Here is a 25748-nt window from a genome sequence, read left to right on the forward strand (position 1 = left end):
TCATGACTATATAATGCGTGTACATTGTACGTACGTATGTAGTTCTGTTTTCCATCGCGCTTCTGCAATCGAATAAAGGCTCGAGCTTTAAAATAAAGACGATAAAAAATTCACTGGCCGAGAATACGTAATACAATGAAAATTGACTCTTTCGTCCAATTTCGCTGTATCAATCATCAAAATGTTAACGATAAAAGTAATTTTCAGATTTTTTTCTTTTAATCTTTACGCCTTGCAATATTCAACCGTTTTGGCGAGGAAAAGAGCGCCAAGCGATAGATACTTCGACTAGATACCACGTCGAACCATGCCACGAGACAGACTTTTATCTCGCTCGATGTTGTCGGCTCGGACGGTGATCTGAAAGTGAAGTCGTAGTCGTAGCCGTACGATCGGCGTGGCGCAGCGCGTCGTCGCGTCGCCTAAGCCCTAAACCTAACAATAAGACCGAATCTCTCTCGCGTCTTTCCTTAACCCTGCGCAGTCCTCTTTTTCTCGTGTCAAAGATTCACGGTTCACAGGTTCACAGGCACAGAGCAAAAGTCGACACGTGACAGCAGACGCGTATAGATGCACCTTAATTCTCTTCGATGCACATAATGATATATTATAAAACTAGCTATTGGATTTTGAAATTTCCGATACCAGATACTAGATGTACATCCTTCGTTGTACGTATATGTAATTTGTTTGCATTTTCTACTACATTTTTAAAACTTCTTGTAATCTGTGTGTGTGTGTGTGTTCTGTATAGAATAAGTATCAAATTAGTCATACTCTATAAGCCCTGAGAATTCTGCTTATGTCAAAGTCGTAAAATTTGACTCCAAGTCCTTTAATCTACCAATTTTCTTTCAACCTTCTTTATTATAATACAAGTACATTTAACAACGATAAAGATGAGAGAGATAGCGATTTGATGCGAAGCATTTGCGAAGAGAATAGACGAGTATTTTTTAAGAGACGAAACATCTTTCAGCCACGTATGACACACGAGTCGTTTAAGTAACAGTTGGAAAAATAGCTGATTATTTGTCACGATATTACGATTGGACCTTGATACTTTTAATAGAAAGAAAATTCCAGCAACGTTTCCAATTCCGATACTAAGCTTGCTCTACGTTCCAGAAAGTTGTGTTCCAAGTAAAAGTCGGTTACAACTTGTAAGAAGAGTAGCGCAGTTGCTCGACGTACGAGACTAATTGTTTGCTTCGAAATTGAATTCCGACTGTGCACGCTAGGAAATTGGAATTCCAGCTGTGTACATATTTTTTTAGTTACTTTCGTATTAACATTTTTCTGTCAGAAAATTTGGTATATTCTATCTGTCATGATACCCCTAAGCTACAGAAAGTATAATAGACACGTCTCGCTATAACGATTAACCCAAGTTTTGTCTTTCAGATAACTCCAAAGCACGAAAAATATCCAATTACGCGTTGAAATTTATTTATTCGACCAATTGTTTATAATGTAATTATAATGTAATTGTAAATAACAAAGTTTTAATACGTACAAACTACTGTAAAAACTACATCGTATCTTGTACATTTTCTGTTAATAATTTCACTGAAGTCGGGTCTGTTGTTCAAATAAACTAGCATTAAAATCGTCTACAAAGATTATAAATAATTTTAAACGATCAAAATTTCTCTACGATTTATCCGATTTATTCCACCATATTTTCCATTTGATTAAAGATATAAACTCTTAATCAACTTTCACCTGTCAATATTAACTCGATTTTATTAATATACTTCGCAATATTATTACGTTATAATTCGTCGCAGATTAATCTGATATCTTGACGGAGTATTTATCGTAGGAACCAGCCAGCAATCGCATTTGCGAAAGAAACTTCGACTCTTATTGTTAGAAACGGTAATCGAATTCTCTTCGAAATCTTACGAAACGAACAAATCAAGTCCTAAACAACAATATGTCATTTACGCTTGTTTACGATACTGTAATTCATAGCTAGAAGAAAACCGGCGATAAATGGAGAAAGACGATTAACAGTGCTGTAACTCGATTCTAAAAACAGCACCGTTCGTGGACTGTCGGCCAACGGATATCGCGAAATGGGACAATTACGTTATTTCCGTTCGATAACCTACATCGCGAAGCAGTCTGACGTATGAATAATTAAATTCTTCCAGAAAATCTGACGTCTCGCGCGAAAACGAGCAGACTGTACGAATTAACACTTGCATGTCGGAGTAGCGTTTGTCTAGAGTCTACGGTCTAGAGTCTAGAGACTAGAGACTAGAGTCTAGAGTCTAGAGTAATCCGGAGAAGGATATTATCTTCGTTCTCTTCTGGCGTCCCGAATAGTCTCGATCAAATTCGGTTTCACTTGTCACAGTCACAGTCACAGTCACAGTCACAGTCACAGTCACAGTTATAGTCGACACAGACGCGGCACGACCTGGCCATGGCGCGGCGACGAGCGGACGAACTTCGTCCTCATCGATTTAGAAACGATCCAAATTTATAACGTCGCTCGATATTTACCTGCAGGAAGCTCCGATACGGTGTCTGCCGCGATCGGTCGCGCAACCAGTCGCCGCAGCTTTATTCGGTACCCGCTCGCTAATAATTCATCTCGTTCATTGGATAACGCAATTAACCGTGTATTATTGATGGAAGCCGAGCGAAACGCCGCGTATTGTAAATTATCACTCGATAAATGCTTGGAGATTGCGACATGAAATATTGCGACACGCGAGATTGCGGTGCAAAGTAGCTGGACGTTGGTCGCAACTTGTTCATGTATCGGGGTATCCATGCTCCGACAGATGTACACGGCGGCATTAATATGCATGTATGCGTATAAATAGATAGGCGAATGCGTTGCTGGTTTAATCGCGGAGGTGGATGAAGGGTTAACGAGAAATAGCTATGAAATTATGGACTCGTTGTTGGTGATTTTTTTTCAAGCGGTGATTTTTAGAAGATATGTACCTGCTTATGTGTGTGTGTGTATATATATCAATGAAGTATTTAGAGATCGACGTGGATTATTACAACGAGTAACATTTATCTAGACTTCGTTTCTTCCTTCTAGAAAATTCTCATCGTTCTCCACGTGCATAATGGTCGGCATACCGAAACTACGCTACAGATAACATTCGCGAGTACGTCTGAAAGAGTATCGCCGCTCAAAGCCGAACCTAAACTCTGTTGGCCGTTGAGAAATTGACGATTTCGACTATTGGCGAAGATACGTTGACATCGACGGACATTTATTTCTACGGATACCTCAAAATTATTTGACTCGATTTACGAATCTTCAGATACATCGTTTTTCTGACAAATCGAAGATATGCGACGGTTATGTCATTTTACAAAACTAGAATAAGTAGAAACGAAACAAGCGTAGAAAATATAGCTCGTATACTTCTCCGCGTAACGTTTCGAAAACGATAATTCACACGATTTGATAATAGCTATTCGGTGTTCAGTAGCATTTTCAAACCACGAACGCTAGTTACACGCTACTTGTCGCAGACACGAGCGTTTGTTCCATTTGCGGGAAACGTAAGCGACGCGTGGCTCTTTTTACGGCACTCGAACTATCTCGCACCACCTCATCGTATATCTAAATAATCAATTTACTACTGGCCATAATCGTAACCAGGAGTTAGCGAGTTTATGTCAGCCAAGCCACCGTAACTACGTGGCTTCGTGAAGCATAAATATTATGGAGCATTTCGTATAAAATAAAGCAATAGAGTTCGGAGTTATTCTCTTTCCCTTCTTCAAACTCGCCCCGCTTCCGTTTCTCTTCCTTTCTATTTTAATCGCCTCTAATCAACATCGGTATCTTATTTCGATTTCCATTTCACGTATCATATCTATATGTATATATGCTTTGTATTATTAATATTTTAAATATTTATCAACCAATGAATTTCATTCTGATGCCTTCGATGACGTTTAACAGAGATAGAAGAAAAAAACGTAAGGTGCAAACACTGTCTGAATTTCTATCGTGCTTGATCGTGCAAGTGGCGTTATCATTTTTATTTTCATTCAATTTTGATTCGATCGTTTCGTTATCATTTGCGATTGCGGCGATACCAAATGTGTTTAAATAAATCGTCAATCATATTATCTTAATTTCCATACTTTAAATGCTACCGTTGTAGCGTTAAATCAACAGTGGTTAATATATTATCGATGAAGATTACGGTGTTAAATTCATTTGCTTATTCTAATTTGTTTTTCTTTCTTTCTAATCGGCCATACCATGAAGCTTAATTCCACGATCGATCGAAAGTTTGTTGGGAAATAATCTTTAACGTTATTTCCTTTTTGTTACGATTCGATCAGATGGACGTCGTTTTACGAGCATGGAGCAAGTCGGATAAACACGATGGAAAAGGTAGCAGTGTTTCTTTCCGAATATTTTTTAACTACGATCTAGTCTTCTTATCGGATTAATCACTAGTAAATATCTAGTAACGTGACATTGTACTTACGTTATGCCTCGGTGACCAGGAATTGCACATAATGGAGGCATCTTCCAATATACGACTCTGCAAAACGAAAACATTCGATTTTTAAGTGTTTCATTTCACGCGACATATTTGCATATCTTTGTTCCTCGCCATTTCAAATTGCTACCAACGATTCTTTAATTACGCTTCCATATTTTTGTACGATCCGATATCGTTTAATATATTTATCCACGATCGAAATAAGCGAATAACAAAACAAGCATATACAAGAGATATGAGAAGTTATATTAGTTCCGAATGTATTCGAAGATCCTTTTGCACGTCCCAAGTGTCATTGAACTCCTAGAAATAAATGTCGACTGACTTAGAAACCCGTTGGAGAATGGAAAATTGGAAAGATTTTACAGCGTGACGCTTTCACCTCGATAGTCTGTCTAGACTAGACGTTTTAAATATTAAAAACTTTTGAAACGAAATTATATATTCACAGACATCTTTCACCGTCGTATTCGGATGAATAACTGCTAAATACAAACAAAAATATATGTATTTGTACGATCGAGGAATCGTGTCTTGTAGCAGAACGTTTCATTTTGCAAAAATATGGAAAATAATATCAACTTCAAAGTTAAAAGAAAATCACATCCGATTAACGTCATTGGCAAAGCATAAATGACCCTAAGACATATACTTTATAGACTTTTGTTTCGGTAAAAATTTACTGCCTCTAAAATAAGCACGTACTTGTATAATTTTTGTACAAAATTTAATTTATTCATTTATCTTTCATGATATTTATGAGTTTTTACGAAAACTATGTCCTACTATGTAATATTATTATTACGTAAAAAAGCGAGTAATGAATAATAAGAGAATTTAATAAATAAAAGACAATAAAATAGATACTCGTGACATCTTTATTTATTGTACCAAATAAAATATATATCGATGTATTTGGATCGTGAAATTTAAACAATGAACGAAATCTTCCGCATTAAATAAATATCGTATAAATAAAAATGGAAGTGAAATCTCGACCAAACTCGCAACTATCCAACTGAGTTGTCTATTATTCAAAATCGTAGTACTCTTACTAAGATGATTATATTCGATTCCTCGCAAAACACGATTCTAACAATTTTTTATAAAAGACACTGCGAGATTTTTGACTCCGTATCCGAGAATCTTGATAAAAATATGCTTACGAGTAAAATATTATCAGTAGTTTTAAGAAATAAATCAAAATTATCCAATGCGAAATAACCAAACGCCCTTAAGACGTAACAATGTTGCAGCTTATAGATATGTACATAGAAAGAAAAGTGGAAAAATCCGTATGCGAGCGAGCGACCACGCGTTTAGGCTGCAACAGCGACGAAGAAATTTCTATGGACCGGCTGGTATAATCCACGCGGCGAAATATTTCTCCGAGCTGACAGAAATTCATGCATATCGACGCGGTTTACCTGTCAGCAGGGCTTAATATTCATCTGGTTTGCATATTTTATTCCTGGCAATCGCGTAATATGTATATTTAAAGCGCGGTACTAAGATTGACAGAATCGGGCCATTCCGGCGTCGCGACGCCGCCGTCACAAATTAAATGAGTCATTTTAGGAATCGAGCAGAATTAGGTAATTCAATATCGTTCTCATTAGAGTGTCGGCCAATTCTGAGCTCGATCGATATCAATGACAATGATCGCATCATTATAGAAATCGCGACTGACATGAATTCTTCGTCTCTTCACACCGACGGTTTTCATTAAATAGCCAGATTTTTCAACTTGCTACGGCTATTTTTCATGCCAATAGCATATCACGATATCGGTGTTTCGCGAATATTTTATACGGTCTTGTTGCTAAGCTTGTTGCAACGTACATACGTACATACGTATTTATAGGTACTTGTATATCTTGTAAAAATGAGGCGCAACGATTATTAGCTGAAAATATCGATACAAAGATATCGACTCTCGCTCTTTCGTTCCACTCAATTATCAAAATTTTAGTCCGGACATTTATGTGCCTATCACGCCTGATATCAAGCTTAAATCTGTAATTACCGTGTAGCGGCGCAGGAGTCAAAGGACGACGCGAGTCGAGAGCGACTCGCGCTGTTGTTTTGCCTCGGGACATTGACTTAGCCTTGACTCAGAAACGTAACGATAAATAAACTCGGGGCAAAACAACGTCGCCGCTACATGCAGCCGTCGAATGAAGAAGAATTTGAATTTTCCCCCGACCAGTATAAATAAACGGACGCGATCGCGAGCGAAGAGTATCGAACAGTATCTACGGAGTATCTCCGAGTATTTATCGAGTTACGCGACGAACATTAACGAGTATTTATTCCGCGATTTATATTTTGTACTAACGACTCACGTATACGGCTGTACATTAATTAATTTATTTATTCGAAATATATTTCGCACTATCTATCCTCGACCAAACCTTCACAACCGTAATACGGCAATATCGAACATTTCATTCACCTATCGTAGTTCGTACTCGATAAGTTACTTTCGTAATATATTCGCAACTTCGGTAACCAATAACGCATCTATATCTATCTAGTACATTGATTCGCTTTTACTAAATTTATCTAAACTAATCGCCAACGACGCAACGATACTTTGTCACTCTCTAAATTCGTATTTAGAGAAGTCGAAGTTGAACCTTGAACGCCAAACACGTAGCCAAACAACGAGACTGAGGAACTTAAAAAATAGAGTTGATCTATTCAATTTGTAAACGGTCGTTTATCCATTAACGGTAAAAAGGGAGCAGCCGCGAAGTAAACTATTGGTACTGTGTTTTATTCGATAATAATACTAATTTACGTGGAACCACAATTTTCGCACCATCGTGATGCAAGACAAGCAACCGCTGTTTACCAGATTAACCAAACTGTTTAAGTCAAAGAACGTTATTCGTACTGTTCTATGGAATAGCCATACGTTGTTTATTATTCTGCGGCTTACTCGTATATCTGAAACATCGTTTAATATATGCTTCGGTGAAGCCGAAAATTCTACCGTGCTAATTATTCAACGTACCCGTCTAACAAAGGCGTCTGTACACGCACGTTTACAAGTTGTATGGACAAAAATGTTTCATTTTTCACTTTTTTATCGAAACTCTGTAAGTCTACAAACGTTGTGACGCGTGAATCCCTGTGCGTATACCTACATATCTCTACTGTTCGCAGGTGTGTCATCAATCAACGCGTACGCGGCTGTGTTGCGCGTCTAGCGTCTATGCGCCGAGATACTACATATGTACCTTGTGTATGCTTTGCCAGAAGTTGTACACAGTGCATCGAGTGCAAATACGAAGCTCGGACAACATCGATAACACACACGCATACGTAAGTAATGCACACGCGGATAGGGGCGCGTGTATGTCCGCAAATTTGACATTGTTTCATTCATTAAAACCTTGCTTTCCTCTTTCTCAGAATTTTAAACCTCGACTCCAGCGAAATGGAAATATTCTAATTTTCTGATCCGAGATACAAGTTTTATTTCAACTTGCAGCACATGATCGAAGTCAATGATAAATACACCTTTCTCGTTTCCCTGATTTTCGATAATGTTATTTGTATAATTTTTAAAAATAGCCGACGAGTCGACCAACTTATGTGAGAAGCTGTGCCTTAGTACTCTAATACTTGCACGAGCGATATTATGAAAATGGTAAAGAATACGAGAAAAGCGTTTAACGTAGAAGGCAAAAGCAAATAGAAAAACAACTTTGATAACAGGGGATCGATCGACAATCTACCGAATTTTAAAAGTGCTTTTCGACGGAAGATGGGAGATTTGACCAATTTTGTTCCCCTTGTAATTTTTAATCATAGAATACATCATCATATGTTATTAAAATTGTAGTACTGTTTACAGCGTCTGGAATATTTTAGGACTTGACAGTGGCAGTTCAGGAATAAATATAGTTGTAAAACTCCATTTGAGCGTAAGATATACTTATGTAATACTATTGACGCGATGTCTGCAGAAAATAACAAATTTTAATTAAACCTTAAAAATATTGGGAACATCGTATAATTATATGCACATATAATATGCGCATTACGAATTTATAGATTGAAAATCAAGCATTTAATCGAAGTGTAAATATAAAGGAGTCAGACGTATAGACTACCGCTAAATTTGACTGCTATTGCATAAAAATAACTTGTACTTTATTATTTAGCAACGGCATAAATTCATTGTTTAGTAAAATGATACACTGAAACTATGAATTTCTTAAAAGGGGAATTTAAAATAGAGCCATTTGTCGAAATCCAAAGCACGTTATGATATATTCATCAGCTTGGACTCGGCTTATAATTATAGGAAGATCCAGCGATAAACGATCGCTTTCTATTAATAATTTCAAGTACATATGTGTATTCTCGGTGATTTTGTTTAATATAATAACGGTGTTATTTTAGTATCGAGCGAAATTATGTCCACAGTCAGTAAGAGGATTTTAAAAATAATTCGGATGAAACTTTCCTACACTTTATCATAGGTACGTAATAATTAATAACTCAAAACATATTCGCAATGTGTTTCTTTTACATCTCTATACCCAAGTAATAAAATACAAATTCTTCTCAACCTTCTACCACATACCAAAGACTCTTACACCGACCAAAATATACAAGGGAAATTCATCGCACATGATCATATGCCTATTTCAACGTGCAAACGATAAAATACTAAACCTGTGTTCTCCATCACGCACACTGTGAAAACTTACACCGTGCAACAAGAGAAAAACCTTTCGATCCATCGTTTATCCACGTTATTACGAGTATTTCAATTTCCCGTAGAATTTCGAATTCTCGTTCCGTATGTACATATGCGCTGGTGTATACTGTATACTGTATACTGTATACTGTATACTGCATACTGTATGGTGTACGCCGTATACGAACTTTACAAGGATGTGTCTGTGCCTGTGCGGATTGGTAGGCTGCGTCGCATCGCGTCGCCTCGCGTCACGTCGTTGCTGTACGTATAAGAGATGCTATATGTGCGTGCGTGCGTGCGTGCGTGCGTGATGCTCGCGTATCACGTGCACTGTGCAGCGCACTGTGCAGTGTGCACTGTGCACGGGGTACGCGTATCCGTTTCCGAGACGAAACACATTGGCGACTCTCGTACGGGCAAACAGCCGCAGTCGAAACAGTTTGCCCGGCTAATTGATTTTCCTTGGCATCCTCGATTCGGCGTAACCGGTCCATGCAACGCACTGCACCGTCCAATATGTGGAGACAAGCGCTCGCACGAGCACACGAACGCGTCTACATCGACAAATTCAATCGGATACGGAATACTGCCGTTTGATTATCAGACAGGGCTGCGCCCGGCCGATTGTAAATCAGCCGGAAAACTCTGCGCCGCCGAATTATACGGAACATCCTCGATCGTTTCCACGATCGATCGCATATCGTTGTACCGATGCCTTTGTATAGTATTTTCTATTTCGAAATGCAAGTTGGCAATGTATGGTATTATCACTCGTTACAAAGAAACCACTCATAGAGGATTCGCGAAGGAAAGACGAAATACGGATATCCTCGGTTACGAGGGAAAACTGCACGCTTTGAATTCTGCATTCCTCTAACTCCCTTCTTTGTTTATTTTATGAGACGAACTATATAATCCAAATTGTATCGATTTGCGAAATATCTCTACATAAATATAAATATGTGACGAACCTTTTTTATCCACTTTTATTCGGAAACTTTTGTATTTTATTTTTATTCTTCTTCCACGTTACTTGCTACTTCTATGGAACTATTAACTATTGAAAAACGTTGTACATAGTTGACGATACCGCGGTATACCAAGGAGAAAAATAGAACAAAAATAAAAGTTTTATTTGGTATATATTACAATATCCTTAAAGATTCGAAGTTACTTAACATATCGAACCATGAAAAGCAATGAAAATAAAAGTTCTGGTCCGGAAAAAGAAGAGCGATCGGACAAACTGTTCGCGAGAGGCAAAGGGCGCAAGCTTCTTCGCGGAAGTTTGACTGATAATTAACTAAATTTACCAAGGGTTGCGAGTCAAAGTGTGAAGTCGTGTTCCAAGTCTTTCTGCACTTCGACGCTCCACTACGCTGGTTAATAACAAATGAGCCGAGCTTCGCCCCTTCACTTTTGTTATAATCGGGGACACTTGCTCCCTTACAGTTACTGTCTACCATTCTCAATTATTCAGTAGATTCGTTTGAACCATTCTAAACATCGCTCGGATGTCCTTCTCCTTCTCCTTCTCTTCTCCTCCTCCTCCTCCTTCTCAGTCTTAATACATATCTCAATTTTCATTATCGTTTTTTCTCCCTCTACCAAACTTAGAAATCCTTTCCTTTACTCGCCATCGTAAAGGTATACACTTAAAGTTTAACATTTTTAAGGAAAGTGCGCGAAGCAAAGTCTCTTTCGCTATAATTAGTAAAATTCTTCGCATAGATACATACAGTGAAATAATAGAACGTGATTCCATATAATTTTACCTACTCGAGCGTAATAAATAATTGTTTAATTTATCGTTGAAATAATTTACGGGGTGTCTATCCAGTACGGAATACGTAATACTTAAATTTTATTATCGACCATTACTTTTTGTCAAGTTTTTGTTAAATTCATGAAAAATTAATAAAATATGTCCATTAAATTTATGATTTTATCGTTAATAAATCATACAATTTGAGAACAAGAGAACATAAATCGTGATGTTGTATTTTAAACGACTTTCTTTCACCCAATTACTCTATAACCAACAAAAACGCAGCAAAGAAACAAATAATTTCTAGACGGTAAATCGTAATATGTATATACTTTAAATCGCATATTTCGTGCCATTTCAAAGTGTCTAACGATATTTGATATTTTTGCAAGTATGTATGTTATTAAATAGGTGGCGTGAGAATATATGAGAACCGAGTTTTCCAATCGTAGCAGAGGTGCAGCGGATAGATAGCCATGAGAATTTATGTTCACGCGAGTCATTACTATTTCAAGTGAAAAACACGGATCTTGACGAAGCGCGAAGCGTCTAAGAGCTACCTAAAGAGAATATATGAAATTTTGTAATGCAGTATTCTGATTCGTAGACGCTCCTTCTCGTCCCGAGTCAACTCTTTACCTAACGATTTTTTGCTTTTAATGCAGAATGCGATTAGGATTAAGTTGCCGTTATACCAGGCAAACGTCATTTCGCTCGATCCATGCTGTAAAACGAATTACTCCAATTCCGAGAATTTCCCGGCATAACGTTACGTAATTTCTTTTCCTTATATCCATACGTAATTATTATACAGTTTTTTCGTATTCTTTTTATTTTCTTTTTTTTTTTTTGCGCGTAATGTAGGGATCCTTTGTAAATAAATAAGTACATAGGATGGTCCGTGCATGTAAAACGCAACGACGTTGCTTTATTATAGTGCTTGAATAATTATAATTATAATTAGAGGACAAAACGTGTCAAACATAAATTTATTTATTTAATGGGGTTGTTTTGTACTTAATTCTCAAGTATTGTCTTTTTATACTCGTTATATCGGATAATACGATACGCGTTAAATAAAAATACAGATTCGTCGATGTATCATAATGTGCGAGTTTACCGTAAAGCGTTATCGAAGAATTTCAAATAAACGATTTGTGCGAAATTTTTGTAATACTTACGTAAATGTGAAAATTAATTATGGTACATCCATGCTTCAAAAAATCCTTTCAAAAAATTCAGCAATTGTAATATTAATAAGGTTCCGTCGTCTTAAATTTGCCATACTTTTTAGGAATCTAGATTCTAAAAGATAGAGGTTTAGCGTAAGTTTCGATAGCGCTGATGCTGTTGACGTACCGTCGCGTCGCGTCGAAACTTTGCCCCAACTATTTCTCTTTATACCACTGTTGTTAATGCATATTCTACAATTAATATTTAACATTTTTCAATAATTAACGAAGAAACTACATGAATAACGTTATCGTAAACCGTTCATTTTTCTATTGTGTATTATGTAGTTACCCGATTCATTTCTTATTCATTTGCGTGTTATGCGGTACATGTATGATTCATTATGAAAAGTGTTTCGATCAAGTTTATTACAAAAGCGTAAACTTCCGATACTTATTTAAACGTATAACTTTCCGAATCGTTTAAAATCGGTAAATCGTTTAAAAGTATAATTACGCCAAATTTGCGCACATTTTTGTTATTTCATACAGAAACGCATACTTTGCCTGCGATAAATGGAATATCTACGTGTACCTATCTACTATATTCTACTAAAAAACTTGCTTAACACGCAAGTTGTCAAATCCCCTATGTATCGTTCGCATAATTCCGATCTTTTTACAATTCATCGTAAACACACGATTGTTAAATTCTTTCGATATTAGGTTCTTCTCCGTTATCAAATATTCAGCCCTTCGATATCACGAGGAAACGTTACTTTTGATTTATCGAAACTTACTTCGATATCCTATCCTCGATAAAAACAAAAATATCCGAAGGATCGATGTGCCTTGTGCAAAGTCGAAAGGGTATAGGTGTATGGGACGCGTTTAGCTTTCCCACGATCTGTCATTGAAGTGCTTTATCTTCGGTCGTGCATGATTTAATAATACCATGCTAATTCGATGGTCAATAATACATATAAAGTATACTGAAATTATCGTTCCAATCAATATGAAGCCGCGTACCGTTGCTGCAGTATCATAATTGTTATCCATCACGTGATGCATGAAATCTAGCAGAGAAATTGCGGCTTTCTAATCTAACTTTTTACAACGTCGCTCGTTTATCGACCAACGCAACGCTACGTTGCGAGTTCCGAGTGTCGTTCGTTTAGTTTCGAAACTTTCAGCCTTCTTACGTGAACCGTTCCCTTTTTTTCTTTTTGTTCGTACGCACGTATGCGAAACTGGTCGATCATCGAAGATCAGCGTTAAAGACGCCGTATCGTATTGTATAAGCACGAACGAAGTCACGAATCGTTGCGAAAATGGCACTTTGTGCTCGTCAACTAACGAAGTAGATGCCTTTATCGATACGAAATTTCACTTGTCGCGTCCGTTTTACGTGTACGCTGTTTTATAGCTATTTAAATTTATGCGAACGGAACAGCAAAAGGCAAGGAAATAAATTTTACGATTCCGACCTTTCTTCCACGGTACTTGCACGGAAACGCATAATATTCAAATTATTTGAACTTTGTAATTAGATCGATCTTGTTACGTTCTTTCGGTCGTTTTTCGCCTGATTCGATATTCCTCGAACGTTAAAAGATATCTCGAGTTCGCATAAAATATGAAAGAATTGTTATCGATGTGCCAGATTTCTCCTTTCAATTTTACGTTAAGAAACCTTCTTCGAATGACAAAAGTCTTTTCGCTGGTCGAAATACGAGCTAAATCGAAATACCTCTCGATTAATTTATTTTAATTAAAACAATATCCGTTTCCAGCTCGATACGATATCTACATTCCCCTTTGACTTTACAAATTTTCTACTCTTTAGATCGCTCTCTTGTACGCCCTCGCTAAACGCTCACCTCGATTTATTCTATTCTTAGACGTTGTGAAATATTCTTAACATTTACATAGACAAGTCGGTACGTTAAGTACATACGAGTATAGCTAAGAGACGCTTTCAGCGTACAACCCAATTACACGTTCCATTTTAGAGAAGGTATCGAAAATTGTTGCATAATCTGTGATCTGGCTACGATAATATATATTACTTGCGTTGGTTGTATCTGTATTTTCTAATCTGCTCGTCGATCCTATCCTCTTACTCCGCATCGAACAATCTCCGTTGATCTGATTATCACCGTACATACGTTATACGTGTATCGGTAATCAGGCAAAGAATAGTCGATAAATCATATTGCGTTGAAACAATGAACGAAAACGCACAATCGAACGCAACCAAACAGCATACGAAGGATAATTGGCGACAAGATCTAAAGATCAGAAAGTGGAACCGCGCGGTCTTCGAAAAAGTGGAATTCTTATCGGCACGCAAGGGGGTGTCGCGCGGCCGATCCATAAATCATGATGATTCGCTTTATGGTATCTACAGTTAAGCCAAAATTGACGGTTGCCAAGCGTAAAAATCAGTGATTTCGTTACCACTATGTATCGAGGGATAGACACGCTCATTGGCTACGTGCTGTTCCGCCCCCGCAGCCCCGCCAATCAGACCAGCCGCTCTCTCTCATCGATCCAGACCATCTACGCTCTACGCTCTACAGTTACACCTACGCTATACTCTGCCGCCATACTCAACTCGCCCATTCCCCTATCCTTCGTCGACCATAGATCGGTCTGGTCTAATTGTAAGACTCTGCGAAACAAAATTCTATGCACGGCAGAAATTGTTGATCAACGCTACTCGATCGGAAGGTTGGCCGTTGGTCGCGTCTCTTGACAACGTGCCAGAAAGAACTTACGCTCGAGGTCTGTTCGTCTCAGGAACATTCTACTTTGATCGCTGCTAGCAAGAGCCGTCGTTCGTCGTTTCGATCGAACACGCGGAAACGTTTTTCGCTTTCTTCTTCTTTCCATCGGCCGACTTATTTTTCAGCTGTATTTACATATATCTTGTAACGACGTGATTTTACGTACGACAGAAATCGTTGACTAATAGGTAGTATCGGCTGGTGGTTGTGGTCTGATTCTACATATAATACACGTGGGTATATCTACGCGGTCGATGTAACGTCAGAAAGATGGATTTATGTTTCGACAGAAGTTGCAATTCGATTCTTTTGACTAAAATTAAATTATTTAGGATTTAAATTATTTAGGATGTCGCGAATAGCTAATAATTATGGGATCATTTTTTTAGCGTGCAAATTCAACAAATAGGAGAAATTAAATTAAGAACGTATAGCTGTTTATTAAGTTTGCTCGTAGTCCTTAAGTAGAAGAAATTCACCGGTGCGTTGATTAATCCACGTCGATTTAGCTTTATTCGATGCTTTTACAAAGTTTCGAAATACGTACTTGTAAAGCAAATTTAAGTCGATCTACTTTCAATTAGACGAGGAAGATTTCTTGAAGCAACTGTAATTTATAGAACAAGAAAAGAGTAGAATAATTTAACAGGAAAACGAGTTCATATTTCCTGACGTTCATTGTATAACTAAGCAATGTAAGACTGTAAAACTGCTTTTGGAACGGTATTACTTATTAAACTTCCAAGTAAGCTTAATTTTACTTATGACTTGTTTGCGTAGCTTAAAATTCAATTCGTAAGGAACGAGTATCGTAAAAAAATTTGTCCAAATTCGAAAAGACGAACTCTTACGTTATGTAGCCGCTTATTTCTATTTTATGGAATTAATAAATGGTCGTAACAAGTAGCTGAAATAAACGTAAAGTTAGATTAGCGAACCGTTGTATTTTATTAATACGTATTCACCGCGAGAAGACAAAGTTAGTAGAAATAAAAATGTACTCGTACACAGCTCAAAACGACGGAATTCCAAAAAATCGCTTCTTTCACCGGATGATAGAAAATATTTAAACGAAAGACATTGCCTACGCTGCTTGAAGATTTTGAAAATAGTTCGTGCCTCGCTAAATGTCGCGATCGAACTAATAATTATACATCGGAACTTGATCGACTCGACGTTCGAATAAAATGCTGGAACTGTGTCATGAAAATAATTATTTATCCAAATTGATACGAAATGAAAGCTTAAACACACCGAGATCTCGCGCTCATCGTATCGAAGCTACGAAATTAGAGTTTTTCTCGGAATTATCGAACATCGATTTCTCTCTGTGTACTTGCAAGATATATCAATTATGCGAAACAGGCTGCCGGATGCTATGCTGATCATATAAAACAAACGAACGCGACGATTTTGAAACTCGAGTCGCTTCAACATCTCGCACCATTAATTACCGATTATTATCGGAACTACCAAAAAATCATCGACTCTCTAAACTATGCCAAACGCTGCATCGATCAAAACCCAAATACATTCGAATCGCTCGAAAGTAGCCTGAATTATATTTTATAATTACCGTCGTTATCAAGCGATAAGAAATATATTTTGTGCGATAGAAAACAAGTTGGACTATATATGGTTAAGCGAAAGCAATTCGACAATCCTATCGCGATCGGTAGAATTTTCGTACCTTTAAATAGCTTGTAACAACGTCTAGAAATATATTGCTAAACTTTTCGAGAGTATCGTATTATTTGTTACGCCAAACGAAGTGACCAGTGCGACATTTCGCACGAGACTCTCGCAAGCGCGATGAATTGTTCTTAAGTATGACGGAGCGATACTCTTGCGTAATCGTTCCTCATCCATCATGATTATTTGACAACAACGGGTGTAGATTTCCCAGACGAAAGGATAAGTTTTGCTATACATCCAATACCTATCGTACCTATCATACAATTTATGAATCGTTGTATTAGGTCATCCCATAAGTTCGTGCCGATTTTCGTGTATACACTTCATGCGTCGATTTATAAGTATACGGCGATAAGGGACCAATGCGCTTGAAAAATGGGAAGAAGTTGTACAACGAGAGGGGGATTACATTTTTCCATGAAACTGAAAGGTATGTAAACGATCTTAACATATATAACCGCTCGAAAAACGGAACGAACTTATGGGATGACCTAATACATTAGCCAGCATATCGAAATAGCACGAAAGTCGAAGAAATTGTGTTTCAATCCCACGTTTTAATCTAAATATCTGCCTGACAGTGTTGTGATATTTTAATACACGAACGATAAACGATATCGATCTTCTTAATTTTTTACATTGACGTTATTAGTAGATGACTGTGGAACTATCGTCTATACGTGTATTATCAAACCTCGGCCAAAGTAATTAGTAGTTCAAATAGTATTATACGCTATAAATTAGCTTTGGATGATATTTATGATTTAAGAATACACGTATTCATACATTAACGATATGTACATACGTAGATCTCGTGTTGAAATATAACATAGATCGTCACAGGAGTTTACTGTCCTTACGCGCTGTGTAATTGGTAACACCTTGTCGATTATTGCCCGGTATACATCGAATTTTTCGAAACGATCGTACAGCGTTCGTTGATCGAAAATTGTAAATGGCCCTCGAGAAATTTCAAGAAATTTCAACGTGTACCTATGCGCACATACGTGTGTACCTCTATCTACGTAGAAGGCAAACTGCGCAGAAAAGTATCTGTCGATATGTTAAACATTTTAAAATTAAAACATTCCGAACGCGATCAATCGCAATCGTAAATACATCGATATAGATTTTACACGAATCGTGACATTTGATAAGAACATCTAAATACCAAGCTGATAATCTATCAATTTCATCTTATACGTACGCGTGAGAAGGAGGGAAGACCAGAATAAAAAATATACAAAATTTAAAGGAACACGCGACAAGAATCCGTACTAATCATCAAAAGTGATTATCTACGTTAGTTCTATCTGGTTAACACGCAGCCTCGTCATTACTGCGGCCGCGGTAACGACCATATATAAGTATATGTATAGTATACGTATATGGCGATGGCAGAGTTTCTCTAATGGAGGTCCACTTCCATCTACTCAGCCCTGCGCACCTATCCGCGCAACCCTATCTACGCCACCACTCTGCCGACTAAATTCACCCTCTCTTTCCCATCTTTGTCCTCCTCTCGTTCATCCTCTATCCTCTTCCCCGCGCGCTTTCCTCGCCTTTCTCGCATCAGCCTATCTTTATTCAATTTTTGCCTCGTTTTCTCTTTCTCCTTTCTCGGACTACGATTTCCACGTTCTCCGCGTTCTCCGTCTTCTCCTCTTTCCCTTCGCAAGTATCGTCTTTCTCTTCCTCGTCGCTTCTCTTTGTTTTTTCGCCCAACTGTGCGTTTGATTTGGTTTGTGCCATGATTTCTCCCTTCGATCGTTTCCTTTTCTTCTACTGTATCCGTAAAGACTCGTTTCTACGAAACGCGATATTTCTCCGTCTATTGGTAAATCGAGTTTAAAGAGTATTTGATCTATCGAGGACCAATGTTGCGTCAAATAATTTACAAGTACGGCGTATTTTCTTCGAGATTATGGCGATTAGAAACGTTTCTCTGAAACTGTCTGTATTAAACTGTAACGTCGTTAAATACGTTGTCCGCGCTTTAGAACGTTCGTCGATAGCGATACAAACGTATATTTATCGCGGTACATCCAAGTGCAATGATCAATCGCAAACTAGCAACGATAAAGATAAAGACGAATCAATTTGCGTTATTTTACAATTGGAAGAAACGAGCGTTACGATGTTACGATATTGAACATACAAAAGAATCTTTCTGATCGTCGCTTCGTTTCATATTCCTAAATAACGCGCTGCCTTATCTTCTACTCGTTCAAAGATATCGGTAGATATGCTTCGTTCCCAGCAGACCGTCTTGTTCGTCGTTCGTCTCGCCTCGTCCTTATCCCTTTCAAGTTGGCCAAGTGGTGCAGTGGCACTTTCGTCTGACTCTCCTTCCACCTCTCACTCTCGAGCTGCGATGTTACACGTCATTTCAGTTCGCCGGAATGTCGCGGCCTTCGTTTTCCATTTTCGGTGCTCGGCGTTCTTCGGCAACGCTTGTCGTAGCTGCCACACCGCGCTGGAAACTACTTTCCGGACCTCCGGCTGCCGCACCGAGGTCGCACCGAGGCCAATTAATAAAATGGAATCTTCCAGCTACAGTTTTGACTTCGTTGCGGATAAATTAGAGACGATTGTCGCGTAGCCATTAAACGTTCGTCACCTTTTTTACAAGAATCATGGGACACTAATCGGATTAAGGTTCGTCTTTTGCTTTCTTTCGATCGTCGATGAAAATGTATCCCACAGAAATTTAAACGTGAAATTTCATCGTTTTTTCGAATATCGAAGACATTACATATGTATACGCACATTACGCATATATCAGGTTGGTGTAATTTGGAATTTCGTTTTTTCAAATAAATCTTTAATAAAACGTATTTAAACGAACAAATTTCCGTATCGTTCGATGAACTTTCTCCCAACGACTAGTTATCTTCGTTATCTCTAATTTAGAAGAATTAGCAATTTTAGAATTCGAATATTTTTGTAACGAAACTGTTAGAGCTTCTTCGTTTTCACGTGCTTCCTTTCAAAGTAATTCGTGTATTGGAAAATTATCTAAACGTGGAGTAGAAACAAAATGTGAACAAGCATAACTTTGAGTCTCATATATCGTGATAATTTTTTACGAAATTATTTGAACAAATGATTTAACCACGTAGTCGAATTTTGTTTTAAAATTTCCACTCTGCTCTGCCTGCTCGCGAACGTACTCGTATTGTATTTAGTTCCGTAGCAATAATTTTGTAAATAGCGACTTTGCTTTCCATTTGTCGAATTCCAGCTTTCAACTTAAATTTATCAGGCCCATACCGAGCGTACGTAGCTTTTGACGAAAAGATCAAACTTTTACGCACGAGCGTTAGCGTAACTTGGTAGTTACGGGTATTTTATCGACTTTAGCTACCACCCAGAACTACTCGCGTATTCGTTTCAGCACAAAAATCACAGTTGACTCGTGTCGTTATCGAATAACTTATACACAAATGCACGTATTATCGGATTTTATCGCGTATTCCGCTGTAGAAAAAAAAGGTTTTCTCGACATTGAAAAACATTTTGCGAACGCCGTACTGGCTTTTTAACATTTACGTGTACTAAACATTCGCATTGTTCTCTCTACGCTGAAAAGAATCTTTGTTGGTGAAACGAACAAAAAAAAGAGCGATTTAAATTCGCGGCCACGGATTTTAAAGATTCCATTGTTGGGCCACTATAATGTCATTTTATAGGAAAATATTAAACTGTTCTCAACGAGGCTTTTCGATTCTTTACCAACGATTTGCTTTCTGATTTAATAATAATTACCGCTGTTTGCCTTTGCTTCCCGTTGATTTTAAAATAACGACGTAAACGATTTCTGTTCGACGCTTGTAACACAGGATAGCCGAAATTATAGCAGCGATATTAAAATATCGTAATTTATTTTATTTTAAGGACAGTTCAAACAATCTTTAATATTCACGAGAACGTAGAAAAACTAGATTTTAAGAAGCAATCTAAATATTTCTGTGATTCCTGTTTCAATCGTTATATTTTTATAATTATTATTTATAACGATTAATTTGCTCCGTATTTAAATTTCGAAATTCCAAGCGAATTGGGATATCAGCGAGTATCTGCTAAAAGTAGCGCAACAGTTAAAGGAACGAGTTTATGGTAAGAAATAGAAGAATAAATTCAAGAAAAACATTTAACAACGATAGTCCGTTTCTACGAAAGTTTAATTCATCTTCTTATTACCTTCGTTCTTCGTATCGAATAAATATTTAAAAACAGCTATTAACCCTGTAGGTATTTGGTTGATCGTTGTGTCAACCAATGACTGATCTTAAAGCGAGCCTGTGACACTCGCGCGAGTGTACGAGTACACGTCAAATATATGCTAACGACGGAAAGCATGAATATTTCAGGGTCTATACGCGCTAGCCACGTACCGAATAATAAGCGAAATCAAATTGGCCGCCGGCCTGCTCATCAATAGTTCATCACTTTTGCAGACGTTGCGCTCGTTACAAGCTACGAGCCTGTTAGCGGCCTGATGCTTTATCGAATAATACTGTTTTCAAAGACGCAACCGGCTCTCTATGTTTCTCTTTCTTATTTGCCTTCGATATTACGCATTCTCGAGAAAATGTAATTTACAAGTTTGATCTTACGAATTAAATTGGAAATTGTTGAGTTTAATTTCTAGAAAGCACGGAAATATAGTTGTTGCACACGGTAGTATAGCACAGCATACGTATAAAAGTAACAGGTATATTATTTATGAACTTGAAATATAATCGCTAATAAATTTATTTGATTAATTTCCTTTTGATATTAGATCATTTATACGTATACGATTATTTGTCGAAATTGTACATTTCCAAATACTCGATACTCTAAATTTCTATTTCTTATACGATGTACGAGATAGGTGTCCCGATACTTACGCGGGAATGTAGAAGCCGAAATGTAAATAATAGGATAACGTAAAGTACAAGTTGTCGCTAGGCTGCAGATTCGTATGCATTTGTGAAAATTTGGAAAACGGAGATATATGTACACGGAACGATATGACAGGTAAAACGATTCGCTATTTAGATTGCATTTTTAAAATTATTTTCAATAACATTCGTAAGAGTATGATTTTGTACAAGTGTCCGCAGTCTACTTATCAATTTTAGAGCGTTTCACGTAGCGCGGATCGATACGTCCAGCCGAAACGAGCCGTGTTATTGACCCACTTATAAAAACAATATACCTACGTAGACAAGTTGTTCTATCGGAGACGCGGCAGAGTGAGAAAATAATTCGAGTGGCAAACGACACGTAAATTCGGTGGGCGCGTAATTGCAATAGCAGTAATGCACTTAAGGAAGGATGAGAGGGGAAACAACAGTGGGCAGCAGCTCGGTCACGTGGCGTGGCACGCGACGACACGTGGCGGCGACAGCCAACTGTAGCTTGTGTGTCGCGTTTGTATCCGTGGATAGGAAACTTTTCGTAACAAGAGGATCTCGTGGTATGGTGTAGCTCGTAGCTGTAGGTCGAGAACGGGACGCGTCTTTACGAGGCAACCGGCTACATCTTTCGGGTACACGAAGGGCGGCCAATATCCCACCGGGGAGATGAGCGCATTAAGAAAATTGAAACGTCGATTTGTCCTCGAAACTCGGCCTGACGATAATTTCATTAAGACCATAGGGATGAGGGACGAAGGATGAGGAACGAGGGAGCAGGAAAGCCCGGCACGTTGGTAGAATACACGGCCGCGAAAGACATTGCACGGTCGATATTACTTTAACCAGAGATGATGCTAATTTCAACGGACGTAGCCAGTTTCCAAGCGGAAGCATCCACCCTCTGTCCGGAGAGAAGAGACTTCCATTTATAAAGCGTCATACCGGTCTGCTGTTTCGCTACCTTTAAGACCAGGTTAGGCCAGTGTGATTTATGAGATCGATGTCTGATTGATATCGTGGCTTTTCATTTATAAACGAATCGTAAAGATTGATCTCGATGTTGAAGAGAGATAGGAACGTCCACATGACCGTCCATCGCTATGGTACGCTTGCGGTGTTTTTCGATTGCTCGGAAGTCACACTGATCAAGTCGAGAAGCGATATGACGCTGCAAATATTTTGCACGACTTTTCTCGCAACTTATTTCACTGCATTTACGCGTTGCATCCCTCTACGACAAGAGAGCTGCTGGAAGCGTATAAGTTGTTTACCGACAGGCTACGTGCTATGATAATAAACGCATAAAGCTCCGCAATCTACTAATTATACCGGTATATATCAAAATATACCAAATAACGAAATTGAACAATCGACAAAAGGTCGAGAGAGCCTGATTTTTATTAACGCTTTCATTATTTCTGTGACCGACTCGTTAAGAGTGTATCGAATTGCAAACACAATGAAACAAAGTTTAACGTTCGTTTGTTGAGATAATGAAATTGACGGTGCTCTTAAATTACGTAGTAGATGTGAAATTCGTTATACGTACGTTTATTAAACTCGTTAGGTATATCTAATCGTTAGATGAATCAAGAGGAACGCGATAAAACAACTAGGAGACTAATTGTAAGTTGCAAGAGCTCTAGAGAATCGAGAGGAATAAATGCAACACGAAGGAAAGTTGAAAAATGACGTGTTAATTATATTACACTAATTTAAATAATTTCTAATTTAAACAACGTATATGTAAAGCGATTAATATTTCTCTGAGAAGCAAAGTATCCTTCCTATCAAATATATCTCGAAGACGATCGTTTTAATACGTATTTATCTAAATTTGGAAAATTTGCATCAAAATGAAACAAAAGTTACCAAAAAGCAAAGAACGCTTTTGGCGCGTTATTATGAAAATATCAAATTCCCATAAAGAGATATATAAAAGGAAAAAGCATATTTATATACAGCTACTCTTATGTTATAAACGAACACGTATACAATTACACGAAAGATAGGAGATATACACACTAGTTATCTTTGAAAACTAACGTCTTTCGTCGTATACGCAAGGCCAAACGTTGTTCCGACTATAAGCCTAGTACACGGAAGTACAAAGTAACGGCAAACCTATGATTTGAAGAAATAATTCTTCGATAAACCGTATCAGTATATACTAGCTTTTCATTAAGTTTTCAAGATTTTGCTCATTTCGTTTCCACGAACATTCTTTCTTCCTTACGTCGATGCTACGAGGTGTACATATTCTTAATACTTGTCTATGTATATATAAGTACTACGTAAATTCTTCGAAAACAGTAAAATTGGTACATTTATCACAAGTGGAAGATCGAATAACGAGAAGGGAATTATTACTTTTACATTACATTATGTACAATGTATATAGGAAGTTTCAACTTTAATGTTCCATCACTGTGTGGTTGAACTTATTAAACTATTAAAGCCATCTGCCACATGTATATTTGCTAATGAAGAAATAATATTACACACGATACAAATATAACTACATATGTATAGAGCGAGGTGTAGAAAACGTAATAAATAAATATATCAAAAGTATAAAATATAAATGATGAGTGCGAAAAAGTATATTTCTCGGATACACCGCTACTGGATAATTAGAGGGTATTAGATAAATAATAAGGCGATACAAATTTCGGAGATCGCGGTCTGAACATTATATATATATATGTAAAAAATAGACGTAGAAAAAAATTCTGTGCTGTTACGATAGTTTCTCAACTTTTATGGGTAAAACGCGTGTTTGCACATTTTTAAAAATTAAAATATCTTTCCGTTAATGATCGATACGTTCTTTTCTATAATATTTCTGAGCCGGTTTGAGCCGGTTTGATTCTTTCTCGTCTCTCGATTTATACTTCCTCCAGTCACTGAGACGCGACTAATCTTAGAACAAAAATCTGAAAATTAAATGACGACGTTATACATATAGACACGTTACAGGATGATAAGATACCTGAATTTGTAATAACGTGACGCGTTAGAGGATTTCAAGTACTTTTCTACGCCCAATATTTAACGTAAAAGCTAGCGAAAGAAATAAAAAGTCAGATGAATCGCCTATGAAATTAATTAATCACGCATAAAACAAAAAACTAATAAGGTTCATACGAAATGGTTCCTGCAAATTTTTCCCAACAAATAAATTATTGCGAATAAGAGACACAATATGTTATTTTGTTTGTAGAGTGACACATATCTGACGTGGATATTTGCTGTGCCCACGCGTTCTCCCTTTTAACCGTGTGTTGTAGAGTTCGAGCAGGTGTACTGCACGGTCTAACCCTCTGCCCTATCCCCTAACCACGTCCTCCTGTTCTCTCCCTCTCCGTCAAGATACAATCGTGGCATAAACATATGGTCATAATAATAGACTCTTGATTTTGACAAGGGGTGCTCCCTTTCAGTACCCCGTGATTGTTTCTCTAGTACCTAAACGTAAAAGCGTGCGGATAGTATTAAGCTAGTTGCTTAATGGGGAAAAAATAGATTTCGATCAAGAAGAGTCATCGGCGCGTTTTTTGAATCCTGATTTCTCCTTTTCGTACTAACCACCCAAGGGATTAATCGCGAGCGATGCAATATGTTCGATAACATCTTACGAATAAGCTTTCGTCGTGGAATAATCTTTAACGTAAATTTCTAGCAGGGTGCGTGGCACATAAAAAGAGAAATTTACAGAATTAACGAGCGACAAGTCGTAGATCGTAGATTTCTATCGGAAATAATCCGCACAATTTTATAATCTTACTAGTACCAATGACTATTTCTCGAAAGCGATGTTGCGAGTTCTTAGCATCGAAAGAATTAGGAACGGTAAGACTCGCATCTGCATCCAGCCCAGTGTCAAACAGCATCGACCGATACTTTCATCCGTCTGTTTCACCGAGGCGAGTAGTCTTATCTAAGATGGTGGTTATGCTTCGCACGACATAAAATATATCGAGAAGCGGTACCCTTATCCTAGAAGCGGCACACGTGTGACCCGTATGTATCTCGTTGTACATAGACCGGGAGGATGGGACACGTACGTGTACAGTGTACGGCGTGCAGCGTATAGAGTGTGCCATTCGGTTTATACGTACGGGTAAGGGATCGAGCTAACGGAGGAGACTCGAGTACCGACCATTCCCCATCCGAACTCCATTGGAACTCGGCA

General features: G+C 37.8%; 1 protein-coding gene and 1 long non-coding RNA gene across 2 annotated transcripts in view; one reads left to right on the top strand and one right to left on the bottom strand.

Annotated features, from left to right (window-relative positions):
• LOC100646599 (inhibitory POU protein) overlaps positions 1–25748 on the bottom strand; it is a 75774-nt gene that overhangs the window by 21556 nt on the left and 28470 nt on the right. The window contains exon 6 of the mRNA XM_048410978.1: positions 4485–4541. Coding sequence (XP_048266935.1) covers positions 4485–4541 — 57 coding nt within the window. The remainder of the gene's footprint in view (positions 1–4484; positions 4542–25748) is intronic.
• Positions 6765–9304, top strand: LOC125386108. The gene is made up of 3 exons (XR_007225978.1): positions 6765–7606; positions 7674–7832; positions 7923–9304. It is a non-coding gene; the product is annotated as an uncharacterized LOC125386108 (long non-coding RNA).

Source organism: Bombus terrestris, chromosome 12, assembly GCF_910591885.1.
Source record: "Bombus terrestris chromosome 12, iyBomTerr1.2, whole genome shotgun sequence".
Lineage (NCBI taxonomy): Eukaryota > Metazoa > Arthropoda > Insecta > Hymenoptera > Apidae > Bombus > Bombus terrestris.